Source organism: Cebus imitator, unplaced genomic scaffold (genome assembly GCF_001604975.1).
Source record: "Cebus imitator isolate Cc_AM_T3 unplaced genomic scaffold, Cebus_imitator-1.0 Scaffold10, whole genome shotgun sequence".
Lineage (NCBI taxonomy): Eukaryota > Metazoa > Chordata > Mammalia > Primates > Cebidae > Cebus > Cebus imitator.
This window is the reverse complement of record NW_016107325.1, coordinates 10,664,118-10,689,912: the sequence shown is the minus strand read 5'-3', so window position 1 is coordinate 10,689,912 and position 25,795 is coordinate 10,664,118. Positions and strand designations below refer to the sequence as shown.

Sequence of the window (25,795 nt, the reverse complement as noted above, 5' to 3'; positions counted from 1 at the left end):
ATCAAGAGCATTTACAAAGTTATAAAGTTAAAATATCCTAATAAAGTTTAAGATGTTAGGAAAACACTTTCTTATTACCTAGTAGTATGTTTCCTGATCAAATATTTTACAATAATCCTAAGCTATATACTGAATTATTTGTCAAATATGGATCATATCACAACCATTTCCTGGTCTTTACTCTTTTTATATTTAGACTCAGACCTCACTGTATAAAATTTTATTTAATTTTAAGAATTTGTAAATATGGCATAGAGTGTAATGATTAGCAAGGGATAGAACCCAAAAATGCTTCTGGAATACTATTAGTGGGAATGTAAATTAGCACAGCCACTATGGAGAGAGTATGAATGGTCCTCAAAAAACTAGAAATAGAGCTAACATATGTCCCAGGGATCCCACTGCAGGGTATGTACTCACGAGAAAGAAAGGCAGCATATTGAAGAAATATCTGTACTCCCACGTTTATTGCAGTACTATTCACGATAGCCAAGAGATGAATAAACTTAAGTGTCTAGGGTGGTATATACACAATGAAATAGTATTCAGCTATTAAAAAGAATAAAGTCTTGTCATTTGCAGCAACATGGATGGAACTTGAGGTTATGTTAAGTGAAATAAGCTGGGCACAGAAAGAGCAACTTCACATGTTTTCAGTCATATGTGGGAGCTAAAAACATGGATCTTATTGAAGTAGATAGTTTATTGGTGGTTATCAGAGGCTGCAAAGGGTATTATGAGGTGATATGAAGAAAGGTTAGCTAATGGGTACAAAAATTATGGTGAAATAGGGGGAATAAAGTCTAGTGTTCAATACTGTGGTAGGGTGAGTCTAGTTAACAATAATTTATTATAAAGTTAAAAATAGCTGTAGGAGAAGAATTGGAATGTTATCGATATAAAGAAAAGATAAATGTTTCAGGTAATATGTATTGCAATTAACCTGACTTGATCATTGTACATTGTGTGCATGTATGAAAATACCACATATACCCCCCAGATATGTACAATGATTATTTATCAACTTAATAAAAATGAAAGGCTCCTGGAGAATGACTGGCATTTTTAGCAAGGCTGTACACCTTCTTATAGTTTTGGACCTGCAAAGAGAGGAAGCCAATATTAAACCATCAAATTCCTTTTCAGGCCAAGACCATACAAATAGAAATGAAGAAAAGGTCACCAGCATCCACAGACACATCGTTGGATGTGTTGGAAGATGCTACTCTCAGACATAAGGAAGGTAAAGTACTAAATAGTTAGACACTCACTATGGAATGTACTACTCATAAAATTCACTTTTAAAGAAATTCAGCAATTTCTTCAGAATCTTAGATGGTAATAACAAAAATTGAAGGAATATTTGAGAATATTAGGATAAACTATGCATAAAAATTTCAGAATCATGGTGTTTTAAACATTGGAAAGAGTGACCAAAGAGCACCAAGTAATTTTCTTTAACATTAAAAACATATTGAAGTATTAACTTGTGACTAAATATAAAGATTGTGATATATAACATTAATATCTCAAGGTTCTTTCTAGACTTATCTCTGTATTTTTTATGTGTAATCAAAAATTATGATCAATATCAAAAGGCATTAATTTGTAAAACATGTAAATCTAGACATTATAAGTCACAATGTTCTCAACTATGTTTCATATTGTTTCCTTGAGAGATGCCCCTACATTTTTCTTCTAATATACAATTTGCTTCGTTTTCTTTTGTCTAACTCAACTATATATGAACACAATAGAGGAAATTTACTTCATTCACCTTTTTTTTTTTTAACCAAAGTTTTTTTTTTTTTTTTTTTTTTAATTTAATTAAACTTTAAGTTCTGGGATACATGAGCAGAATGTGCAGGTTTGTTACATAGGTATACATGTACCATGGTGATCTGCTGCACTTATCAACCCATCATCCAGGTCTTAAGTCCCACATGCATTACACACTTGTCCCAGTCCTTTCCCTCCCCATGCCTCCCATGCCCTGACAGGACCCAGGTGTCTGATGCTCCTCTCCCTGCTTCCATATGTTCTCATTGTTCAACTCCCACCCATGAGTAAGAATATGTGATGTTTGGTTTCCTGTTGCTGTTTTAGTTTGTTGAGAATGATGGTTCCAGCTTCATCCATGTCCCTGCAAAGGACACGAATTCGTACGTTTTTTGTTATGGCTGCATAGTAATCCACGGTATATATGTGCCACATTTTCTTTATCCAGTCTATTGTTGATGGGCATTTGGGTCGATTCCAAGTCTTTGCTATTGTGAATAGCACTGCAATGAACATATGTGTTCATGTGACTTTATGGTAGAGTGATTCATAATCCCTTGGCTATATACCTACTAATGAGATTCCTGGGTCAAATGGTATTTCTGCTTCTAGATCCTTGAGGATTCACCACACCGTCTTTCACAATGCTTGAGCTAATTTACATTCCCACCAACAGTGTAAAAGCATTCCTGTTTCCTCACATTCTTGCCAGCGTCTGTTGTTTCCTGACATTGTAATGATCGCCATTAAAAAGATCATTTTCTTATCTTGTGAGATGGTATCTCAATGTGATTTTGATCTTCATTTCTCTAATGACCAGTGGTGATGAGCATTTTTCATACGTCTGTTGGCAGCATAAATGTCTTCTTTTGAGAAGTGTCTGTCATATCCTTCGTCCACTTTTTGATGGGGTTGTTTCTTGTAAATTTGTTTGAGTTCCTTGTAGACAGACTCTGGACATTAGACCTTTGCCAGATGGGTAGATTGCAAGCATATTCTCCCATTCTGTTGGTTGCCTATTCACTCTGATGATGGTTTCTTTTGCTGTGCAGAAGCTCTTTAGTTTAATTAGATCCCATTTGTCAATTTTCGATTTGGTTACAATTGCTTTTGGTGTTTTAGTCATGAAACCTTTGTCCATGCCTATGTCCTGAATGATATTGCCTAGGTTTTCTTCTAGGGATTTTATGGTTTTAGGTTTCACATTTAAGTCAAACTCAATCTTGAGTTAATTTTTGTATAAGGTGTACAAAATGGATCCAGTTTCAGTTTTCTGCCTACAGCTAGCCAGTTTTTCAAGCATCATTTATTAAATAGGGAATACTTTCCCCATTGCTTGTTTTTGTTGAATCCAGGAGCACATCCAAAATTTTATCCATCAGGATCAAGTCAGCTTCATCCCAGGAAGCAAGGCTGTGGTTAGTTGTCTTGTGCTGAGATGATTAATGACATGGACACACATGTGAAGTGGGTAAAGGAGCAGAAAGTTTAACAGCCAAAATAAGAATGAGAGAGAGAAAGCTTCCTCATGCTGAGAAAGCAGGTCGCCCAAGAGAGAGTTTCTCTTCATTCAGGTTTTTATTAGGATAGACTATTTCTGTTTTCGAATTCTGTATCAGAATTCTAGCTTCAAATCTCCCTTTGCATGCAAAAGTCGCCTCGGCTTGCCAAAGCACTGGGATTACTGGCGTGAGCCACTGCACCTGGCAGGAATGTTTAACTTTTCTATTCTTTTGTTTCAGAACTTGAAAAATCCAAGAAGATATGCCCATTATGTTGGTATAAGTTTGCTGAAACTTTCTTGATCTGGAATTGTTCTCCCTGTTGGTTAAGATTGAAAGAATTTGTCCATAAGATTATAACAGCACCATTCACTGATCTTTTCCTTTGCATATGCATAATTTTAAACGTATGCTTTTTGGCCTTGGAGCATTATCCAATGAGCGAACAAACTAGCAATCTTCTCAGCATTGGAAACCTGGTAAGACTCTCATTGCATATTATTTTCACTTGTAGTTTCATATTTGTCATTGAACTTTTCTTTGTTCATCTTTATTCCCATTATTTTATTCTGTAACTCCAATATGTTGCAATATGCATAATTATTGAATGACACATTGTGTTTATGTTTTATCTCTCCAACCCCTACTTTGTAAATGTTATCATTAAATAGTTTTACAGCTAGAATTTAAAATTCCCCAATTTTAATTTGGGGTTCGTAGCCACCTGCTTAGCAGTTACATTACATGGAAATTATTTATTGCCACTTCCTTCCCAAGTGTACAGTCTCTTGGCACCATTAGCTCATAGATCAGAGTAGGGAAGAGGTGAAATAACAAGCACCTGACACCTGAATTCTTAATTCTGATTAAAACGACAGTTGGCCCCGTCTGTTCTAACCATGTATCTTTGCCCAGGATTAGAAATTATTATTTTAGCATGGTATTTTTGAGATTCACCTGTCCTTTTTCACATACAATGCAAAAGACAAAACGTATTTCTGTGAGTTTCAGAATAAGTCATATTCAAACAAATGTATATTGTTTAGATGTCTTTGCTTTCACTGTTATTGTTGTTTAGTTGCTTGGTACTAATACAAACAGCCAAACGGCTACCAGTTTCAAATTATATACTTATTTGATACCAAAACATAATTTAGTGATTTCTGCCAGTACAGTAGGACAGTTTCCATAGGTTTACACTAGTTTTTTTCAGAGGTTGAAAAATTAAATATCGCATCATATACTCTATATCTTGAAAATAACTGTTAAAAATGGAAAGGTCTTCACTCTCAAATATTCTTTTGTTTTCCTCAAGGATGAATTTTATTAAAATAATAAAAGATTCTGTATATAGTGTCTGATGTTAGATTGTTAAATAAAACGTATGAGTCTGTCCTTATAATGCAGACTGCATAACTAACCAGATCTTGACAGAGGAGCTGTGAAGAATGTGACAGTGACAAGTAAATAGTGTGTTTCACAGATTTTGTATGTGAAGGTGCTGATACAGCTATTGGATTCATATTCTCACCTGTGTGTTTGGTTTTAATTTAGGTTTTCATTGGAATTTTCACAGCAGAAATGATTTTAAAAATAATTGCAATGCATCCATATGGGTATTTCCAAGTAGGTTGGAACATTTTTGATAGCATAATAGTGTTCCTTGGTTTAGCAGAACTTTTTATAGCGTATATTGAAGGACTGGCTGGTTTTCGATCATTCAGGATGGTAAGTAGAATCCAATATCTAATTCTTATTTGATCAAAGTTTATCTCAGTTTCTGCAGACATAAAATGAGGCAACAGTAATACCTATCCCGTTGAGACATTGGAAATATTAAATGAATTAATTCATATATAAAGAGTCTATTGCCAAGGAAAGAGTAAGCAGTCTCCAATGGTTATTTGACGACAGCATTAAAGGAAATAATGCCATATATGCAGCAAATTTGAGACGCAGTTTTAGGAAGCAAGGTCAGGATAACTGAGTACATTTTGAAAAGCAAGAAAGTGAGGAGTTTCCAAAGTAGAATGCTAATATGTCACCAAAAACCTGAAATAAGGTGAGTATTTTTAAATGTCAGGTATCAAGGAAGACCAGTCAGGCCAGCAGAACGTTATTATGATAATTATTAGGTCAATACTAGAGTATGTCTATAGGGTAGGGTAGTGGTGAGACTCAGAAAATTAAACAAAGGAATAATATTATTAGAATAATATTTATTTAAATGGTAAGCTTTAGATAAGTTATACATTGTCACATTCTGGCGACAAGTTGAAGGAATGTAGAAGGAATTCAGAACAATTAAGTCCATTTAATCTTATTCTGTTGGTTACTTCCTAGAGGGCAGCGCATTCAGAATCCTGTCTTTTTTTTTTGTTTTTTTCTCACTTTACATATGCAGATCTTGCAGGATTGTTGCATAGGTATACACATGCCATGGTGGTTTGCTGTCTCCATCCCCCCGTCACCTGCATTATGTATTTCTCCTAATGTTATCCCTCTCCAAACTCCCCACCCCCTGCTTTCTCTCCCCTAGAACCCCATCCCCCAACTGACTCTGGTGTGTGATGTTCCCCTCTCTGTGTCTATGTGTTCTCATTGTTCAACACCCACTTATGAGTCAGAACATGTGGTGTTTGGTTTTCTGTTCTTGTGTCAGTTTGCTGAGAATGATGGTTTCCAGATTCATCTATGTCCCTGCAAAGGACATAAACTCATCTTTTTTATGGCTACATAGTATTCCATAGTGCATATGTGCCACATTTTCTTTATCCAGGCTATTGTTGATGGGCGTCTGGGTTGGGCATTGTAAAAAGTGCTGCAATGAACATATGTGTGTGTGTCTTTATAATAGAATGATTTATAATTCTTTGGGTACATACCCAGTAATGGGATTGCTAGGTCAAATGGTATTTCTGTTTCTAGATCCTTGAGGAATTCCTACACTGTCTTCCACAATGTTCCACAATGGTTGAACTAATTTACACTCCCACCAACAGTGGAAAAGTGTTCCTATTTCTTCACATCCTCTCCAGCATCTATTTTCTCCAGATTTTTTGATGATTGTCATTCTAACTGGCATGAGATGGCATCTCAATGTGGTTTTGATTTGAATTTCTCTAATGACCAGTGATGATGAACAATTTTTCATGTTTGTTGGCTGCATAAATGTCTTCTTTTGAAAAGTGTCTGTTTATATCCTTCACCCACTTTTTGAATGGGTTGTTTTTTTCTTGAATATTTGTTTTAGTTCTTTGTAGATTCTGGATATTAGCCCTTTGTCAGATGGGTAGCTTGCACACATTTTTTCCCATTCTGTTGGTTGCCAGTTCACTCCAATGATTGTTTCTTTTGCTGTGCAGAAGCTCTCAAGTTTAATTGTATCCCATTTGTCTATTTTGGCTTTTGTTGCCATTGCTTTTGATGTTTTAGCCATGAAGTTCTTGCCTGTGTCTATGTCCTGAATGGTATTGCCTAGGTTTTCTTCTAGGGTTTTTATGGTGTTAGGTCTTATGTTTAAGTCTCTAATCCATCAGGAGTTAATTTTTGTATAAGATGTAAGGAAGGGGTCCAGTTTCAGCATTTTGCACATGGCTAGCCAGTTTTCCCAACATTATTTATTAAACAGGAAATCCTTTCCCTTTTGCTTGTTTTTGTCAGGTTTGTCAAAGATCAGATGGTTGTAGGTGTGTGGCATGACTTCTGAGGCCTCTGTTCATTTCCATTGGTCTATGTCTCTGTTTTGGTACCAGTACCGTGCTGTTTTGATTACTGTAGCCTTGTAGTATAGTTTGAATTCAGGTAGTGTGATGCCTCCAGTTTTGTTATTTTTGCTTGGGATTGTCTTGGCTATAGGGGCCCTTTTTTTTGTTCCATATGAAGTTTAAGGTGGTTTTTTCCAGTTCTGTGAAGAAGGTCCTCTCTTAAATCCTCACTCATAACCTTTTTTGATGAATAAGAGAAGTATATACAAGATGTTGTCACCAAATTTATGGATGAAATAACAATGGCAAATGCAAAAATATGTGCTAAAAGATAGTATCAAAATATCTTAAAGGCTAGTAATGGACTGAACATAAGATGATTAAATTTTTCAGGGATACATGTAAGGTCTTACTTTTGAGTCCAGAAAGATAATTGTGCACTAGAAAAAGTCAGGAAGTGAGGCCAGAAATTGGGAACCAGCCTTGGCAGCATAGTGAGACTCCATTTCTAAAAAAAAATTTTAACAAAAAATAGTCATGGTGGTAGTTCATGTCTGTAGTCCTAGTAACTCAGGAGGCTAAGGCAGGAGGATCACTTGGGCCCAGGGGTTGGAGGCTGCAATGAGCCATGATAGTACTACTGCACTTCCATCTGGGTGACAGAGAAAGACTCTGTCAAACAAACAAACAAACAAACAAAAATTGAAAGAAAGTGTCAGGAAAGTGTAGCTTATATAAAAATGATGTATGAGATTTAGTCGACTGTAAATTTACCATCATATAGTGACAAAAAGTATTAAAGTAATCTTGTTTTGTATAAATGGAAATTTTAAAATATCTAGTCAAAGGAAGAGGACTATTCAAGCTAAACCTAGAATGTTGTGTTTGGTCTTTGATACATTATTTTAAAAGGGAAATATTTGATAGGCCCTTCATTGGAATCCTTTGGATCCTGAAAGACTTTCAATATCATTTTTATGTCAACATGTGGGGAAAAAATGTGGGAAAATATTCAATGTATTGTGAAAAGCAAAAACAAAAGTCTTGCCCTGACAGATATTAAAATATAAAGCAAGAGGAATTGTAAAAGTATAATGTTTAATGGGAATAGATGAATACATCGGTAGAAGAGGACAGGTATAGACTGAGTATACAAAATTATAGAACATATAAGATGTATTAAGAACTGTACATAAAATGAATGTTCAGTAGCTGTTATTAATAATGCTTAAGTCTTTAAAGGCTATTATGTATACGTGTATAACGCTGTACATTGTAATAAATACTGACCAGGTTTTTGTCATTTGTTTCTTGTTCTTGTTTTCACATTGCTCTGTTAGTTGAGAATTTTCAAGTTGGGGAAGTATTGGCCAACATTCCAGATTTTAATGTGGTCTCTTAGTAACTCATGGGTGGCCCTGAAAGACTTGGTCCTGTTGTTGTTCACATTCACCTTCTTTTCTGCTGCATTCGGCATGAGGTTGTTTGGTCAGAATTACGAAGAATTTGTCTGTCACATAGACAGAGACTGTCAACTCCCACGCTGGCACATGCATGACTTTTTCCACTCCTTCCTGAACGTGTTCCGAATTATCTGTGGAGAGTGGGTAGAGACCTTGTGGGACTGTATGGAGGTCGCAGGCCAATCCTGGTGTATTTCTTTTTACCTGATGGTCATTTTAATTGGAAATTTACTGGTAAGTAGTCAGTTCTTTTATATTTTCCTTGAAAACTGGTATAAGGTAGTTTGGTGTTTTCATGATGTGCATGGATGGGATCTAATGATCTGTAACTGTGGTAGTCCAATAGAGTAACCACTACTCACATGCATGACTAGTCCCATTGGAAATGTGTTGTAAATATTAAATATGCACAGATTTGATGTCTTACACAGAAAATGATGTAAACTATTTCATTAATGATTTTTAATTGAATGCATTTTTAAATGATAATACAGTAGTCCCTCCTTATCCTCAGTTGTTCTGTATGTGGTTTTAGTTGCCTGTGGTCAACCATGGTCTGAAAATATCCACTGGAAAGTCCCAGAAATAAACAACTCATAAGTTTAAATTTGAATGTCATTCTGGGCAGTGTAATGGAATCTCCTTCCATAGCACTCTGTCCTGTCCTAGACATGAAACATCCCTTTGTCTAGCATATTCATGCTGTATATGCTACCTATTGTTCATTTAGTAACTCTCTGAGCTATATTTAGTTAAATATATTTAGTTAAATACAAATATGTTTATATTTATTGCATACAAATTGTATATTGTATTTAACTAAATATTTATTAAATAAAATGTATTGGTAAAATTAATTTTACCTGTTTTGTTTTCATGCTTTCTGTGTGGCTACTGGAAATTTAAAATTGCATATAGGATTACATCATATTTCCATTGGACAGCATTAGCTTAAACCTTGTTATTTAATGTAATATTGGCATCATGTGGAAAGTGGTTAGAAATGCAGACTCTCAGACCCCAATCCCAGACCTATGCAAGCGTACTCTACATTGTAATACTGTTCCCAGTGATTTGTGTGCCGATTAAATTTTAAGAAGCACTTAAATATAACAATGCTGTCAGTCTTTACCTGGCATTGAAATTACCCGGGGAATTAATAAAAATATGCTGATGCCTAGAACCATTCTTAGAGATTCTGATTTTATTGGTATGTGGACATGACCTGGTCATCAGGATTTTCAGTTGATTAAATTCTGTAGTCAAGATTGAAAATCTTTGGTCTATAAAAATGTTATGTATTAACTAAGAGAGAAAGCTTTTATTTTTAATTTTCCTACTAACTGAAATGGTTTTAATGAACTAAATAAGTAGCTTTCACTGCATCTATGGAAAAGACAGGGCTCATAAAAGAAAATGGTTCTTACAGGAATACAAGACATAGTATTAGCTTTTTATTCATATGTCATAAAGATGAAGTACGTTTCCCAAAAGACTGAAAAAAAATCACAAGTTAGACTCAATTTTACTTGTGCCCATCCACATTGCTTGTGTTTCACCTTGGGAAGAACCTTGTCATACACTTACCACATTGGCATTGTATTTAATTGTTAGTGTATTTCTCTATCTTCTTTATTAAACTGTAAGCACCATGAGGGAAAGGACCATAACTCTCCTCTTTATTATAAAACCTATAATAAAGCAGGGCTCAACATGTAAAAAATACTTCATTATCTTCTGCCCTTTGTAGTTATAGTAGTACACTTTTAACCCCCATGATATAAAACACCACTCTAACTGGCTAAAACAAAAAATGATCATATGTATCAGTATACATAACTCATAACTTAAAATATCAAAGATATTTGCTTCAGTTTTGGTGTGGCACAGATGATCAAATGGGATCATTACAGAGAGGTATTTGTAGATTTCAGTTCTGTCTTTCTCTGTGCTCTGTGCTAGCTTGTATCCTCTGTTTATCAAGATGGCTACTGCAGTCTAAAGCCTCATATCTTTGTATTATATCAAGTCTAATAGAGGAAAATATTTCTTTTCTAGAAGCCACAATTTTTCCTATTGTTTCGATACCCGAATCACATGTCCATTATTAACTAATCTCCATTACCCAGAATTTGGTATGTATTTATTATGTTAAAATGTTTATAGCTATCTCTTACAGCTGCAGATGGAGTCAGGTCAAACCCAAATCATATGACTAATAAAGGGAGAAGGGTAATTTTCCAAAAAAATTGTATGCTTCTGTCTCCGAAAGGAAGAGTTATGGCTGTTGAGGGAAGCAACAACAACACACACATACACATACATACTGAAGGCAAAGAAGCAGAAATACTGAGGCATTATATTATATGCATACATAATATAAATGTATGTATTATATAACATAGCAATATATAACATATATATTTGCCTGAACATTCCTGCTTCTTTGATTTTGAACTCCAATCTATTTCTATTTATTTGTTTGTTCCTGCTAACCAGAAACTTAATCAATGTGCAGGGGGATTCCAGGATAAATGGAGTTACATGAACCTCTATTTCCAATTGATTGCCATCATATTTCTTCGTTCACTGAATCCTTCCAGCTTAATTTTCCTCAGCAGTCATCTACCTGTGAGACATTATGATAATGGCAGTAGAATAAGTAGAAGGGGAAAAATGTAAGGAGATAATCTTTGAAATTATGTTGATCTTTTTTAACCTCCATACTTCTAATGTGGATTGGTGTAAAAGGAAGGTATTTCACATTTTTTAAAAAATTAATTTTGTCTTACTCTTCTAAGATAATTCAGCAGTGATTTTTAACCTTAAGCAGAAATCTTACAAAAAGTTATTATATGCCAAAGGAAATGAATTGGCTTTTACATAGTTCTATGTCTTGTTGAGCTGTAAAAAAAGCAGAGTTCAGAATCAAGGAAACAGAGGTTCAATTTCAGTTCTATCACTGTATTAATCCATTCTCATGCTGCTAAAAACACATACCTGATACTGGGTAATTAAGGAAAGAGGTTTAATTGACTCACAGTTCCTTAGGGCTGAGGAGACCTTAGGAAACTTACAATCAGGGCAGAAGGGAAGCAGGCATGCACTTCTTCACGTGGTGGCAGCAAGGAGAAGCACCTTGCTGGGAAAAGCAGGGGAAAGGCCCCTTATAAAACCATCAGGTACCCTGAGAACTCACTCACTATCATGAGAATAGCATGGAGGTAACCACCATGATTCAATTATTTCCCACCAAGTCCCTCCCATAACATTTGAGGATTATTGAAGCTACAATTCAAGATGAAATTTGGGTGGAGACACAGCCAAACAATATTATTCCACCCCTGACACCTCCCAAATCTCATATCCTCACATTTCAAAACATGATAATCCCTTTTCAAAAGTCCCCCAAAGTCTTCTTTCATCCCAGCATTAACTCAAAAGTTCAAGTCCAAAGTCTCACCTGAGATAAGGCAAGACCCTTCCACCTATAAGCCTGTAAAATCAAAAGCAAGTTCATTACTTACTAGATACAACGTGGGTAAGGCATTGGATAAATACACCCATTCCAAATGGGAGAGATTGGCCAAAACAGGCCCCATGCAAGTCTGAAATCCAATAGGGCATTCATTAAACCTTAAAGTTCCAAAATGATCACCTTTGACTCTATGTCTCACATCCAGGGCATGCTGATGCAAGAGGTAGACTCCCATGGCATTGGACAGTTCCACCCCTGTGGCTTTGCAGGGTTCAGCCTCTATCCCTGCTGCCTTCACAGACCAGTGTTAAGCGCCTGCAGCTTTTCCAGGTGTAGTCCAAGCTGTGAGTGGATCTACCATTATTGGGTCTGGAGGACAGTGGCCCTCTTCTCACAGCTCCACTAGGCAGTGCCCCAGTGAGGACTCTGTGTGGGAGCTCCAAACTTACATTTCTTTTCCACACTGCCGTAGCAGAGGTTCTCCATAAGGGCTTTGCCCCTGTAGCAAATTTCTGCCTAGACATCCTGGTATTTCCATACATCCTCTTAATCTAAGTGGAGGTTCCCAAACCTCAATTCTTGACTTCGTTGCATCTGCAGGCTCAACACCATATGGAAGTTGCCAAGGCTTGGAGCTTGCACTCTCTGAAGTGATGACCTAAGCTATACCTTGGCCACTTTTGACCACAGCTGGAATAGCTGGGACACTGGGCACAAGTTCCCTATGCTGTGCATAGCAGGGAGGTCCTGGGCCCAGACTACAAGACCATTTTTTCTTCCTAGGCCTATGCCTAGGTCTCTGACATGCCCTGGAAACATTTTCCTCATGGCCTTGGTGATTAACATTTGGCTCCTCATTACTTGTGCAAATTTCCGCAGCCAGCTTGAATTTCTCTCCAGAAAATTGGTTTTTCTTTCTACTGCATCATCATGCTACAAATTTTACAAAGTTTTATGCTCTGCTTCTTGAACACTTTGCCGCTTGGAAATTTCTTTTGCAAGATCCAAGAATCATCATCTCTCTCAAGTTCAAAGTTCCACAGATATCTAGAGAAGGTGCAAAAACCCACCTATCTCTTTGCTAAATCACAGCAAGAATCACTTTTGCTCCAGTTCTCAACAAGTTCCTCATCTCCATCTGAGACCACCTTAGCCTGGACTTTATTGTCCATGTCACTATCAGCATTTTGTTAAGACCATTCAACAAGTCTCTAAGAAATTCCTGACTTTCCCACATCTTGCTATCCTCTTCTGAGTCCTCCAAACTGTAATAACACCTGCATGTTACTTAGTTTCAAAATTGCCTCCACATTTTTGGGTATCTTTACAGCAGTGCCCTACTCTCTGCGTTACCAATTTACTGTTTTAGTTGATTCTCATGCTGCTAAGATACACAAGGCTGGATAATTTACAAAGGAAAAAGATTTAATTGACTCACAGTTCCACAGGGCTTGAGAGGCCTCAGGAAACTTACAATCATGGTGGAAAAGAAAGCAGATGTGTCCTTCTTCCCATTGCAGCAGCAAGGAGAAGTGCAGAGTGAAGGTGGGGAAAGACCCTTATAAAACCATCAGATCTCATGAGAATTCACTATCATGAGAAGAGCATGGAGGTAACCACCCCCATGATTCAGTTATCTCCCACCGGGTCCCTCCCACAACAGCTGGGAGTTATGAGAACTGCAACTCAATATGAGATTTGGGTGGAAACACAGACAAACAATTTCAATCACTGAATAAATAAGTGACTTTGTGCATATTACACAGCCTTTTTAAACCTGACTATACTTAGTGGAGGAATGAACATAACAATACTTGTCTTATAGGGTTATTGTAACTTAAATGTAATCACGCAGCACCCTATAAGTAATTCATAAATGTTTGTTTTCATTTCTTTAAACTCTAGAAAAATTTAACCCCTATATTTCCATCAGATTTTTGTTAGTTATTTAATATTATTAACAAGTTTTAATTAGGCAAATTTTATTTTTTTTATTATTTTTATTTATTTATTATTTATTTATTTATTTTTTCCCATTTATTTTATTGCATTTTAGGTTTTGGGGTACATGTGAAGAACATGCAAAATTGTTGTATATGAACACACGTGGCAGTGTGATTTGCTGAATTAGGCAAATTTTAAAGACGCTATATCATTCCAGGTGTTTTACCTGTAATTCAGGTAATTGTCATCAAGTGAAATACAGTATCTGACTCTGGTTACATAAACCAAACACTGAGGGATAAAAACATGAAAATAAAAGAAAAAGAAAACAATATAAAATTCAGTTGCCTTTTAAAAATAAAAAAAATTTAATCACAGATACATGTTATTCCATATGTATATTTGTATAATCCCAAATTAAATATGTGTTAAGATATAATTTAAGCAATTTAAAATTAAATAGCCTCAATACATGTTGAATTCCTTAATACATGTTTATTTGTTGATTACAATTCAGAAAGTAGTTATTTAAATTTTGAACTTTCTCTTTTATGCTGCTCGATTTTGCTATGAGTTGTTCAATTCTCACTCAATATGTGGATATCTTTGAGGTGCAAAAAACCAAAATTCAGGGAAATTTTAAAAAATGTTGTGTTTTATTCACATTATTTTACCTTTTCTCTCTCAACCCAAAAATGTATGTTTTTAAATCTGGTTACAGATTCTGTGACTAGATAAAGTTACTCTGAGTTTATATAATACAAATCTCTGCATTTTCTACTCTCTTTTTTGTTAATGCTCAAATTAGAACTAGTAATCAATCCTCTGTAACTCGGGCCACTTACACAGCCTGTCTTTCCTTTTAAATACTTAAAGAGAGTAGGCTATTTTTAAGTCAGACTATATCTGAACAAAGCAGTAGAAATTCTTAGTGTTATAAAATTATTTTCTTATACTACAGTTTCAGAGCACTTTGCACTTTTAAGATTAACTTCACTTCTAGATTTTTAACATTTTCACCACGTATATATGTATATATGTGTGCGTGTGTGTATATATATATATATATATATATATATATATATAAATGTATGTGTGTATATTTCTGTACATGTGTGTCTAGGATATAAGAAATCATTGATGTAATTTCCTAAAATATATAATTAGTATAGTATAAACTTTTTCTTGTTCAAATCCTAGCATAAAATCTATTTTTATTCATTCTATAATTAATTTTTAATGTAAATATTTATTACCTATTTTGTGCTTAGCAGTGTGTTGGTTGTCTAATGGTAAACATAGTTTTTGTCTGTATGAAGCTATAGTCATGAAACACACCAACACCCTTCCCTTATTTTACACTGTGTCTAATGCTTAGCCAAACAATGGAAGAAAAGGAAACAACCAACTATCTTGAATTACATCTGGTCTTACCCTCTTATATCAGGAAGCTGTTGTCCTTTGAGAATGATAGAGTTGCTAATAGTGTGGCTCCTACAGGGGCCATGGAGCTCCTACATAGATTATCTATAAGTAAACCTCATTGCCAAAAGAGACTCTAGTAGGAGAAGAGTTGTACTAATTTCTGAAGCTATTAGCATTTGATCATTGTCCTTTCTCTTTTTTTCTCTCTTCTGATAATCTTTCATTGTGGATTATAGAAAATATCTATCGGTTTTTTAGATGCTATCATGCACAAAACATTTCCCATATTGATATATCTTGTAACCTAAAGTTTATTGCTATGCCAAAACTATGGATAAGATTATCTATTTGATGACTTTATTCACTGCAATAATACTTTGATTTTTCTATACCAGTCTTATTTGAGGTTTTTTCTATTCCTAAAAAGAAGGAAGAGCTAGGTAGAGAGAAGTAAATGTAACCCATTATGATTAAACACTATTTGGTGGGAAGTTCTAATTATTCCAGGCGTGTATGTCCATGAACAAAACAGTAATGATCAGAGTGTTTGAGAAACTCAACTGTTCACATTAATCTACAATTTTGAAAGAAGTTTCAAAATATGAGTCTTTGGAGGTACATACTTATATACACATAAATTATACAATTATCCAAAATTATAATGTATGCCCTACAATTACAAACAAGTTTAGTATCTGATTCTCTGGAAAGTGACCAGTCCTTGATCATATTTCTAAGTGATAGTAAAAGTCAAAATATTCACTATCTTTGAGTTCAAAATAATTACAAGTATTAGGAATGATTCTTCCATCACTAATCTGTTTCTTGTTTGACCAAATTTACTGCAACAGATAATCAACTAACCTTCCTAACAACTGTGTTTTCGTCTCACAAGAGCCATTAGATATGGTATTTAGGACCATGGAGAGCTCTTTCCCTGTCTAATTCTTCCTGGGTTTGCAGAGTTATTACATGGTTTCCTAAGAGAGGACTGAAGTGAAGTGAGCTCCCTGGAGGAAAAATTTATATACTCACCTTGTGTGAGATAGCTTGATTCAGAGAGAAAATATGCTTTGGAATAAAGCAGACATGGGGATCGTCTAATCTATGTAACCTTTGATCCTGTGATATTTGACCTCTGTAAACCTTGCCTTTTTCATCTGTAAAAGAGAAAAATCATATTGCATAGGATGTCATGAGCTTAATATATATTATTGCTACACAAATTCCTAGCACAGCACTGACCCATTTTGTAGATGGATAAGAAGTGAATAATATTATAGTTCATATCCTTCATTTCAAATCTCAGGTCAGCCTTTTGTGGATTTATTTTTTAAGTTAACATGTAAAATCATATATATTTATTGTGTACAACATAATGTTTTTAAATAGACATATATTGTGGAATGGCTAAATATAGCTAATTATCAAATGCATTACTTCACATGGTTATTGTTTTTTTGTGATGAGAATGCTTAACCCATTTATTCCAGAAGTTGCAATTTTTTGTGAAAAATCAGACGTTGGTGATGACCTTGAACAGTAGGATATAAATAACTTCCACAAGCTTAGGGTTCCAATAATGAAATACTATTCATATATGGGTTAATATCCACCTTCTAGCAGTAGAGAGCAGAATGGCAGTTACCAGAAGCTGGGTTGGTTAGGGGAAAGTAGAGATTGACGTGCTGTTGGTCAAAGGACATATAATTACAATTACATAGGAAGAATAAGTTTAAGAGATGCATTGTACAGCATGGTGACTATGGTTATTAATTATAATATATTCTTGAAAAATGTTCTCCAGTCAGTTTTGTAAACAAACTTCTTATCTTAAAATGAAACAAAATGAGATAAATTTAGCCTCACTTTACTTCCTTATTTAGGTACTTTACCTGTTTCTGGCGTTGGTGAGCTTATTTAGTTCATGCAAGAAAGTAACAGTTGAAGAGAATGATGAAGCAAAAAATCTCCAGCTTGCTATGGGAAGGATTAAAAAAGAAATAAACTATATGCTTCTTAAAATACTATGCAAAAAACAAAATATCCCAAAGAAGACAATGGATCGTGTAAATGAGGTATATGTTAAAGAGGATATTTCTGACCATACCCTTTCTGAATTGAGCAATACCCAAGATTTTCTCAAGGATAAGGAAAAAAGCAGTGGCACAGAGAAAAACACGACTGAAAATGAGAGCCAATCGCTTATCCCCAGTCCCAGTGTCTCAGAAACAGTACCAATTGCTTCAGGAGAGTCTGATATAGAAAATCTGGATAATAAGGAGATTCAGAGTAAGTCTGGTGATGGAGGCAGCAAAGAGGTAAGATGTTTAAATGTCCTGATTGATTAGTGGTGATTTATAGTATTGTTGATAAGTAGGTAAATCAGTACTGATGTTCCACAATCAGATTACCCAGTAAATCCTAGCTCCATCACGCTTAGCTTATGATTTTATGCTTTTGATCAAATTACTTAAAGTTTTTAAGTTTCAGTTTTCTTGTATTTAAATGAGGCTAAAATGGTATTTACTCCATAGTGGGGATAATGGTACATAGAACAATGCCTAGTAAAGATTAGGTGCTTAGGAAACATTAGATCATATAATTGTGAAATTCTCTAAATTAATAACCAGGCAGTTTGGGGGTGCTGAAAAGTATTTGGAGGAAACCAAAGTTTTTAAAATCAAGGTGTGTGATTTCAGAAATCACTAAATTTCCTTTTTTTTTTTCCTTTTTTTTTTTTTTTTTTTTTTCTTGTTTTTTGAAAACATTCATTTTTGGTTCAAGGGTACAGGTGAGGGTTCGTTACATAGATAAAATTGTGTCACGGGGCTTTGCTGTACAGATTATTTTATCACCCAGATATTAATCCCAATACCCAATAGTTATTTTTTCTGCTCCTCTTCTTTCTCTCACCCTTCACCCTCAAGTAGACCCAGTATCTGTTATTTTCTTCTTTGTGTTCATGAGTTCTCATAATTTGGCTCCCACTTGTAAGTGAAAATATGTAGGATTTGGTTTTCTGTTCCTGTGTTAGTTTTCTGAGAATGATGGTCTCTAGCTCCATCCATGTTCCTGCAAAAGACACGATCTTGTTCCTTTTTATGGCTGTATGGTATTTCATGGTATATATGTACCACATTTTCTTTTTTTTTTTTTCCCCATTTATTTATTTTATTGCATTTTAGGTTTTGGGGTACATGTGAAGAACATGCAAAATTGTTGCATAGGAACACACGTAGCAGTGTGATTTGCTGCCTTCCTCCCCATCACCTACATCTGGCAGAAATCACTAAATTTCCATGGACTTTATCATCTTTAAAATGGAGGATTAAATTAGAAGAGTGCTACAATTCTTTCTTGCTTGCTAAAATTCTAAGATTTGAGTTGGATCATTTCTGCACATACTTTGACATTGTAGCTAAGTTGGACTAAAAGAATTTTAAAAACCAGCAGTTTGAATTGTGAATAGTTGGTAGCTTTATAACGCACTGGCTTTATAAAAATGTCAAGATCACATTCAAAGAAGGGTAGATACTATTGTTCACCTAGCTTCTAAAATATACACCGTGCTGGAAACAGTTTTATTGTCTCCATTTGCAAGCAGCATTGTGTTTTAGTAGGAGGTGTAGTTTCATAGAAAGCTACACCTACAGAGATCACATCTGCACAACGGCTTTTTACTTTGGACCCCACTAGGGAATCATTTCAGATCACTCAAGGGCGCCGGAGGGTCAGGGAATGTTTCTTCAGGTTCCCATCATCTCTGGCACCATCTTGTTCCCCAGAGCTCTTGTGTTTTGACAGATGACCTCTGCAAGAACTTCAGAAATTGGTTTTCTAATAGGAGTTCAGTTTCAATTATTCAAAGTCCTTCCATCACCTACTAAAGCCATCTTTATTTTAGAGAAACATTTTCAATCCATATGCCCAATAGTCTAAAATTCATTTATCTTTTAAATTAATACCATTACTTACTCAGCAAACTTCTCAATGTTAATTAAAGATTTTGATTACCATCCATTTCTGGGTAAAATTGCTATTTACCACAGCACATCATGTTGGAGTGTCCCTGTAAACTTCTTGCTAGTCTCCTTAGAAATTCTGGAGAATGAAAATACATAGGAAAGCTGTAACTTAAAATAACTGTAAATATTGAAATTACAGTTGTTATTTATGCTGCATAGTTATTTGGTCTTGTTGATTGATTAGTCACAAAATATTCAATTATTTATATATTTAGTTATATATTTAGTTAGATGCTTTCTAGATGATCTAGCGCATGACTGCTTAGGATGTTGATATACCCACAGCCAAAAACAAAACACAAAAATATTATAAATGATCTGACAATTCAGAGATACACTCTCTTGTTTCTTCGATATTTGTACTTCCACCCTATTTTTATTAAAAAAAATATGTCTATAGTGTATATTATAAAAATAACATCAAAATTCACATCGTATTTTGTTAACTTGTACTTTTTTGTGATGCAGAAGCACATCATAGTCACTTTCTCATGCCATTAAATAATCTTCTATCAAGATAAATGATTTATAATTTGAGTCAATTGATTTATTTTTAAAATTAGAATAATACCATCTCACAGGAATTTTGGAAAAATCATATCAACTGGGTTATATACAAGGCTTTTTATAACTCTTTAAAAATATAAATGTAGGATGTATAATTTTAGTTATGGAGTGCCAAATATTATATTTAAATTACTGAATGCCTAGTCTCAAATAAAAATATTGCTATAGATTTTATTTCATTAGAAATAAAATAATAATCAATTAAACTTCAAATTATAAATCATATTTTTGATAGAAGATTATTTAATGGCATGAGAAAGTGATCACAATGTACTTCTGCTTTACAAAAAAAATACAAGTTAAAAGAATATATAAAACTAATGAAAATAATAAAAATATCTGTTTAAGAGTAATATTCTGCTGGGTACATATTTTTAATTCAGCGCTATAATGATTTACTGACAATTGATTATGTAAAGACTAAAGCAAAAAAAGCTTTCTAATTATATTTCTTTGACACTTACTGTGTATAAGTCCAAGAGGAAGGAGAAAATATTGATAATTTTTTTTTTTGGCACTCTACTTTGCCTAGATTTTTTTCTTAATTTTTAAGAAATAAGATTGGTTTAATTCCAAATTTTAAAATGTACTTGCCTTAATTTATGTTTTAATTAGAAAATATTACTTATATGCTATTAACCTTAGAATTTTTGGTGATTTTAAAGAATGATCTATGGCATACTTATTTTTAAATAAGTAAAACAAAGCATTGTGAGAAAATAACTTTAAAAAAGGAAAAGAATATCATTTGCACTATTACCTGTGTAAAGCAATGAGCACCTTATTCTACCCAGCCTTGAACTTCAGTCAAAAGCAGAAATGAGCAAGAAAGTCAATCTCTGCATCTGGGCACTTTTCATAAGACTGTGTCCCTTTCCCAGGCCTGTCCTTGTCCCTGTTCCTTGTGCCTTTCCCTCATTTTACTACATGATAAATTCATGTCAGTCCCATCCTATGATGACATACATAAGACCATCTGTACTGAATTTTACAATGAAACCTAAGTGCACTATTATCTACCTATCTTTAGCATCAAGGGATGATTTGTTTTTATTCTACTCATCTAATTGAAATAGTATGTACGGACACTTGTGACTTACTCCAAGAAAACTTTGGACCCCAAATCCTTTTGTGAATTGGAGACAGCCTATACATCTTTAAGGAACAAAGTGTTATTAACTAAATATTAGTTTTAATCTAAAATGTTACTTTAGCTTAAATTAAGCATCATACAATATTATTTAAACTTCAACTTGTACCAATCTGTATTTTAATATCAGTCATGAAATTGGCCCCAAGTCTTTTAAACCTAATAATATTATTTGTGTACAAATTTTTTCTTACTTCTGGAAATGAAATAAACTTTAGCCACAGTGGGTAAATGAAACTTTACTCACAACTTTTTTGGCGGGACTTTACTTTTTAGAAAATAAAGCAATCTAGCTCATCTGAATGCAGTACAGTTGATATTGCTATCTCTGAAGAAGAAATGGTCTATGGACATGAAAGGTCAAAGCATCCTAAAAATGGTAAGAAAATTTTGTTAATCTTGCTAGGAAACTAATTTGAATTATAAGTTGTCAAAACGTGTATGTTCCATATCCAGTGTGTCAGTCAATTGACTGAAGCCTTATATGTTTCTTAATATTCATGTTAAATATATAAATGTCACCATTACAATTTGTTTTCCTCTGAAAGTTATAGGCTGTTTTTTATATAACTAACTTAAATATTGGCCCCATTTCATGAGCTCTAAGAACACTTCATTTGACTTCAATATATATAGGTATATGTGTGCATGTGTGTGTGTACACACACACACACACATTTCAATGATGCTTTAACTATACTGATTTTCTGTTTTACTCCTAAATCATGCTTTATTCTAAAGCACACACTGGTATAGCTACCAGTATAAAATCAAATATGAACATTATGTATTTTTACTCAGTATTACATACAGCATGAAAAATGTGTTTTGGAATCATCATTATCAATAATATTTCACTGCTGCAGTACTTCTCATAGTATAATTTAACACAAGACAAAATTCTAAAAATGTTTTGGTTTGAAACTTACCTACCTCCATTTCTTTGTTTTATCACCTGTATATCAACCTCTTCTCTAGCCTCAGGTTTCCATTTTGCTAACCCTTTTGACTGCAGTGTAGAGTGCAGCCCTGTACACATGTACTCTACTCACAAAGTACCCCACAGTGCAGGTTGCTTCTGTAATAGTCTCAATCAAAATTCCCATTTCCATGCCACCTAAGAACTAGAATCAAAGCAATTAATTTAGTTTAATTAATTTTATGCCTCTTCACATCTCATAAGCATTTATGTTTTTAAAGGGAATCTATGTTATGTCATGTGAATCTTCAGAGTAAATTTCTAGGCATTATATCTAAATGTAACATTTAGAATGAGTGAGACATTTGTGCATATTTTCTTTTGTGGTATTAGTGAATATCTACTCTCAGACTGTTTCCCAGAGTGACGGGATGTTCTAAGTCATTTCTGCTTTTCACAAGGCCTTTCCTCTCCTTACCACCAAACTGACAAGTCCAGCTTTCATTTTTCTGCTCAGTGATTACAGTGGTCACTACACCATGGGTAAAAATTAAATGTTTATAAATCAGAGACTACCTAGATTACAACTTGTAAATAAATAATTGCTATGCCACATCATAGAAAGTTTCAGGTGTTTACTTTTTCATGAGTTTTCTAGATTGTTGTTCTTACCAGTTCCATTCTTGACAGGTTATGGACGTGCATCTTCACTTGGTCAAATCAGTGGAGCATCCAAGAAAGGAAAAATCTGTCGGAACATCAGGAAAACTTGCTGCAAGATTGTAGAGAACAATTGGTTTAAGTGTTTTATTAGCCTTGTTACTCTGCTCAGCACCAGCACTCTGGTAAGTGAGCAGCCAGGGTGCTTGATACTTTGCTGGGGACAAATGTATTATAATTCTGTTAATTCAGAAAGTCAACACCAGGGTTACCTTTCCAAAAATACGTAGTATAGCACCAAAACATGCTACATTTCATATTTTGTGATTTTAGTTTTAAAATTTAAATATTACACTTTCTTAGAAAGTTTATATATGCATCATTCAATATTAAATTTAATATTGCTTTTTAGTATATTATTTTGCAATAATTGAATTTCAAAATATATGTGTGACTGTGGGAAAGTAGAATGTGAATAGATACCTAATTTTTCTGATTTTAACGAAGTTTCATGTATGAAACATTTTAATAATTTGCACATCCAAAACTGCTATATTATGCTTCTACTTAAAAACTTTGTTTTTAAGCCACTAAATTTGCAGTAATCTGTTACAGTCATAATAGGAAACTAATACGCAGCCCTCTCTGGATCCATTCCCAGGAATGGTCCTCTGTTTCCCGCTAGTACATGTTTCTAGGTCCTGCCTAGGTATCAGGTTTTCTGGTATATAATCCTTCTCTTTCCTTAGCAATCTTAGTACTTCCCAGGCCACTGTATGAAGAGAGTTGACTCTACTTATACATAAGATGGCCAGGAGAGGAGGTAGACGTAGACCTTAAAGAGAGTTTTTAAAAGACACCTACCCTATTGTAGGCCTCTTCAGAACCCTCAAGAAAGACTCGATTCAGCTTGATCTTGTAGGGAGGCTCTGTAGCCCAAACTGCACCACACAGCTCCACCTTGAGTGATTCAAAGGGGCTGGCATTTATATCTCTATGTCATTCAGCTGTTGATTTTGTTGGGTCCCTCTAGGAGTGGAAACCTTGCCTCTCAGGTGGGGTAGGCCTTGTTTAGCAGAGGCAATTCTCCAGAGGGCTTCAGTTGTGTGCTGTTAAGCAACACTCAGTCGCTGTGGAATAGGTAGATTTGCCAGTAAAGGAGTCTTGGTGGGCAGCTCCAATATCTACTACAGTGTTTGACGTGTACTTGAAAAGCATATGTCATATGCTATACCTGGGTGCAATTATAGTTTCTTATTTCCATTGTTCCCGTCTCCTATATCCTTAGTGATATAGGAAAGATGTTTTTCTTTTGTTAGCTACAGAAAGAATGTGTTAAATTATCCCATCATGATTGCTTTTTTTTTTTTTTTTTTTAAATTTTCTGTTATTGGCATAGGTTTTTGTTTATGTATTTCGATGACTCACTATTTTGGATGTACAAATGTACACTTGTAGTATTGATCTCTCTATTATTCTGAACTATCCTATGTATCTTGCCTGATTTGATATTAACTTTATTTTTATTAGAATTTACATGATAAATCTTTTTGTTCTGAACATATTCTTGACCTTCTCCTTTCTACAGTTAGGGCTCATTTACTTTTTATTGATACAGCAGCTCTGTGATACCTTCAAAAACAAATGCTTTTTAAACGGTATACTGTTTTTCTAGTTCTTTGCAGCAGGATCATTGGTCTACCCATGCTAGTTGAAGTGGAGGCTTTTGTACATCTTTTTTTGTTATATTTTGCATTATGTATCTGAATAATTGAATAATGAATAAATACATGTGACAAAATAAAATTTTTAAAGAACTTGATATTTATAATTTTTATGGACACTTTTATACGATAATTGGTTCAATTAAAAGTCATAAAATCTATTGTTATTTTGTATTTACTTCCATTTAACAGTAGGTTTTAATTTTAATCCTTGCTTACCTTTTTTGTTCTTTTATGTATATTGATACTGAAAGTCTGCCTACCTGTTTTCAGTGCTATAATATTTATGAAATTGCTTTCAATAACATGATCAGACTTTATACATTCCATAGTAAAAGTAAGGTTGACATTAAAACTGAGAAGCTTTGGAGACACAGTTATAGTTTTAAGTAATCTTCAGTGTTTCGACTGGTTTACCTGATAGCCTTATGAATTTCTAAAGACATTTAAAAAACGTATCTGTTTCTCTGTGAGTAAGTGGCATACATCTGTGAGTTGGCTACCTGGAATTACAAATAAGATTCATGTCAGATATGACTAAATATTTTGTCTTTTATGTTAAGTTTGATTAACTGATTTTGGAGGGGATTTTTGGATCACTGTTTAAAACAATTATGAAGCCAGGTTCAGTCTCTATAAGAAGTAGTTCTGTGATTAATTAATGGTGTCTGCCATAGGCATGGCATCAAATAGTAGTACTTATGGATTATGTCAGTAAATGCAAGCATAGTGAACCAGGCCTTGAGCCTACAACCTCTGACAGTGCTCACCATATGCTAATTAGAGGTGAAATTTTGTTCCCTTCTATATCAAAAGAGTTTTTAGAAATTACATGTACACCTAATCCTTAGTATTATTTTTTTTTTACCCACAGGCTCTTGAAGATATATATATCAATCAGAGAAAGACAGTTAAAATTTTATTAGAATATGCTGACATGATCTTCACTTACATCTTCATTCTAGAAATGCTTCTAAAATGGATGGCATATGGCTTTAAAGCCTATTTCTCTAACAGCTGGTACAGGCTGGACTTCATGGTTGTTATTGTACGTATGCTAAAGACAATTTAAAAGGCGATTTTATTTACTTTTTCTTCTTCCCTCTTACTCTTTCACTTTCTCTCAATTTATTATATCTTTCCTTTCCATCTCTCTCTACATTGTCGGTACATGACATCTTTCTTAGTTTGTAATGCTTAACATCTACCATTTTCTTCTCATTCGAAATTTAAAACGTTCAACACTATTTCTGGATTATTATAATAATCACCTTGAATATACTGCTAAACATGTAAGTTTGTTGCACAGTATCCTGAAGATATATTAGCACCCTAAAATTTTTAATTCTTCCGTTGGTTTAACTCTTAAATCATATATCACAATTAGACTACTTATGATGTTCACTGGTACTGGGCTGGTCCAAGCTCCCCAGATTTCTCATTTAGATT

The 25,795-nt window shown here is 34.3% G+C and overlaps 1 protein-coding gene across 3 annotated transcripts in view; it reads left to right on the top strand.

Annotated features, from left to right (window-relative positions):
* SCN7A (sodium voltage-gated channel alpha subunit 7) overlaps positions 1-25,795 on the top strand; it is an 89,968-nt gene that overhangs the window by 46,903 nt on the left and 17,270 nt on the right. For all 3 annotated transcript variants that reach the window (XM_017548446.2, XM_017548439.2, XM_037745819.1), the window contains 8 exons: positions 1,147-1,243; positions 3,522-3,760; positions 4,836-5,009; positions 8,329-8,685; positions 17,185-17,619; positions 21,320-21,422; positions 22,653-22,807; positions 25,221-25,394. In XM_017548446.2, coding sequence (XP_017403935.1) covers positions 1,147-1,243; positions 3,522-3,760; positions 4,836-5,009; positions 8,329-8,685; positions 17,185-17,619; positions 21,320-21,422; positions 22,653-22,807; positions 25,221-25,394 — 1,734 coding nt within the window. The remainder of the gene's footprint in view (positions 1-1,146; positions 1,244-3,521; positions 3,761-4,835; positions 5,010-8,328; positions 8,686-17,184; positions 17,620-21,319; positions 21,423-22,652; positions 22,808-25,220; positions 25,395-25,795) is intronic.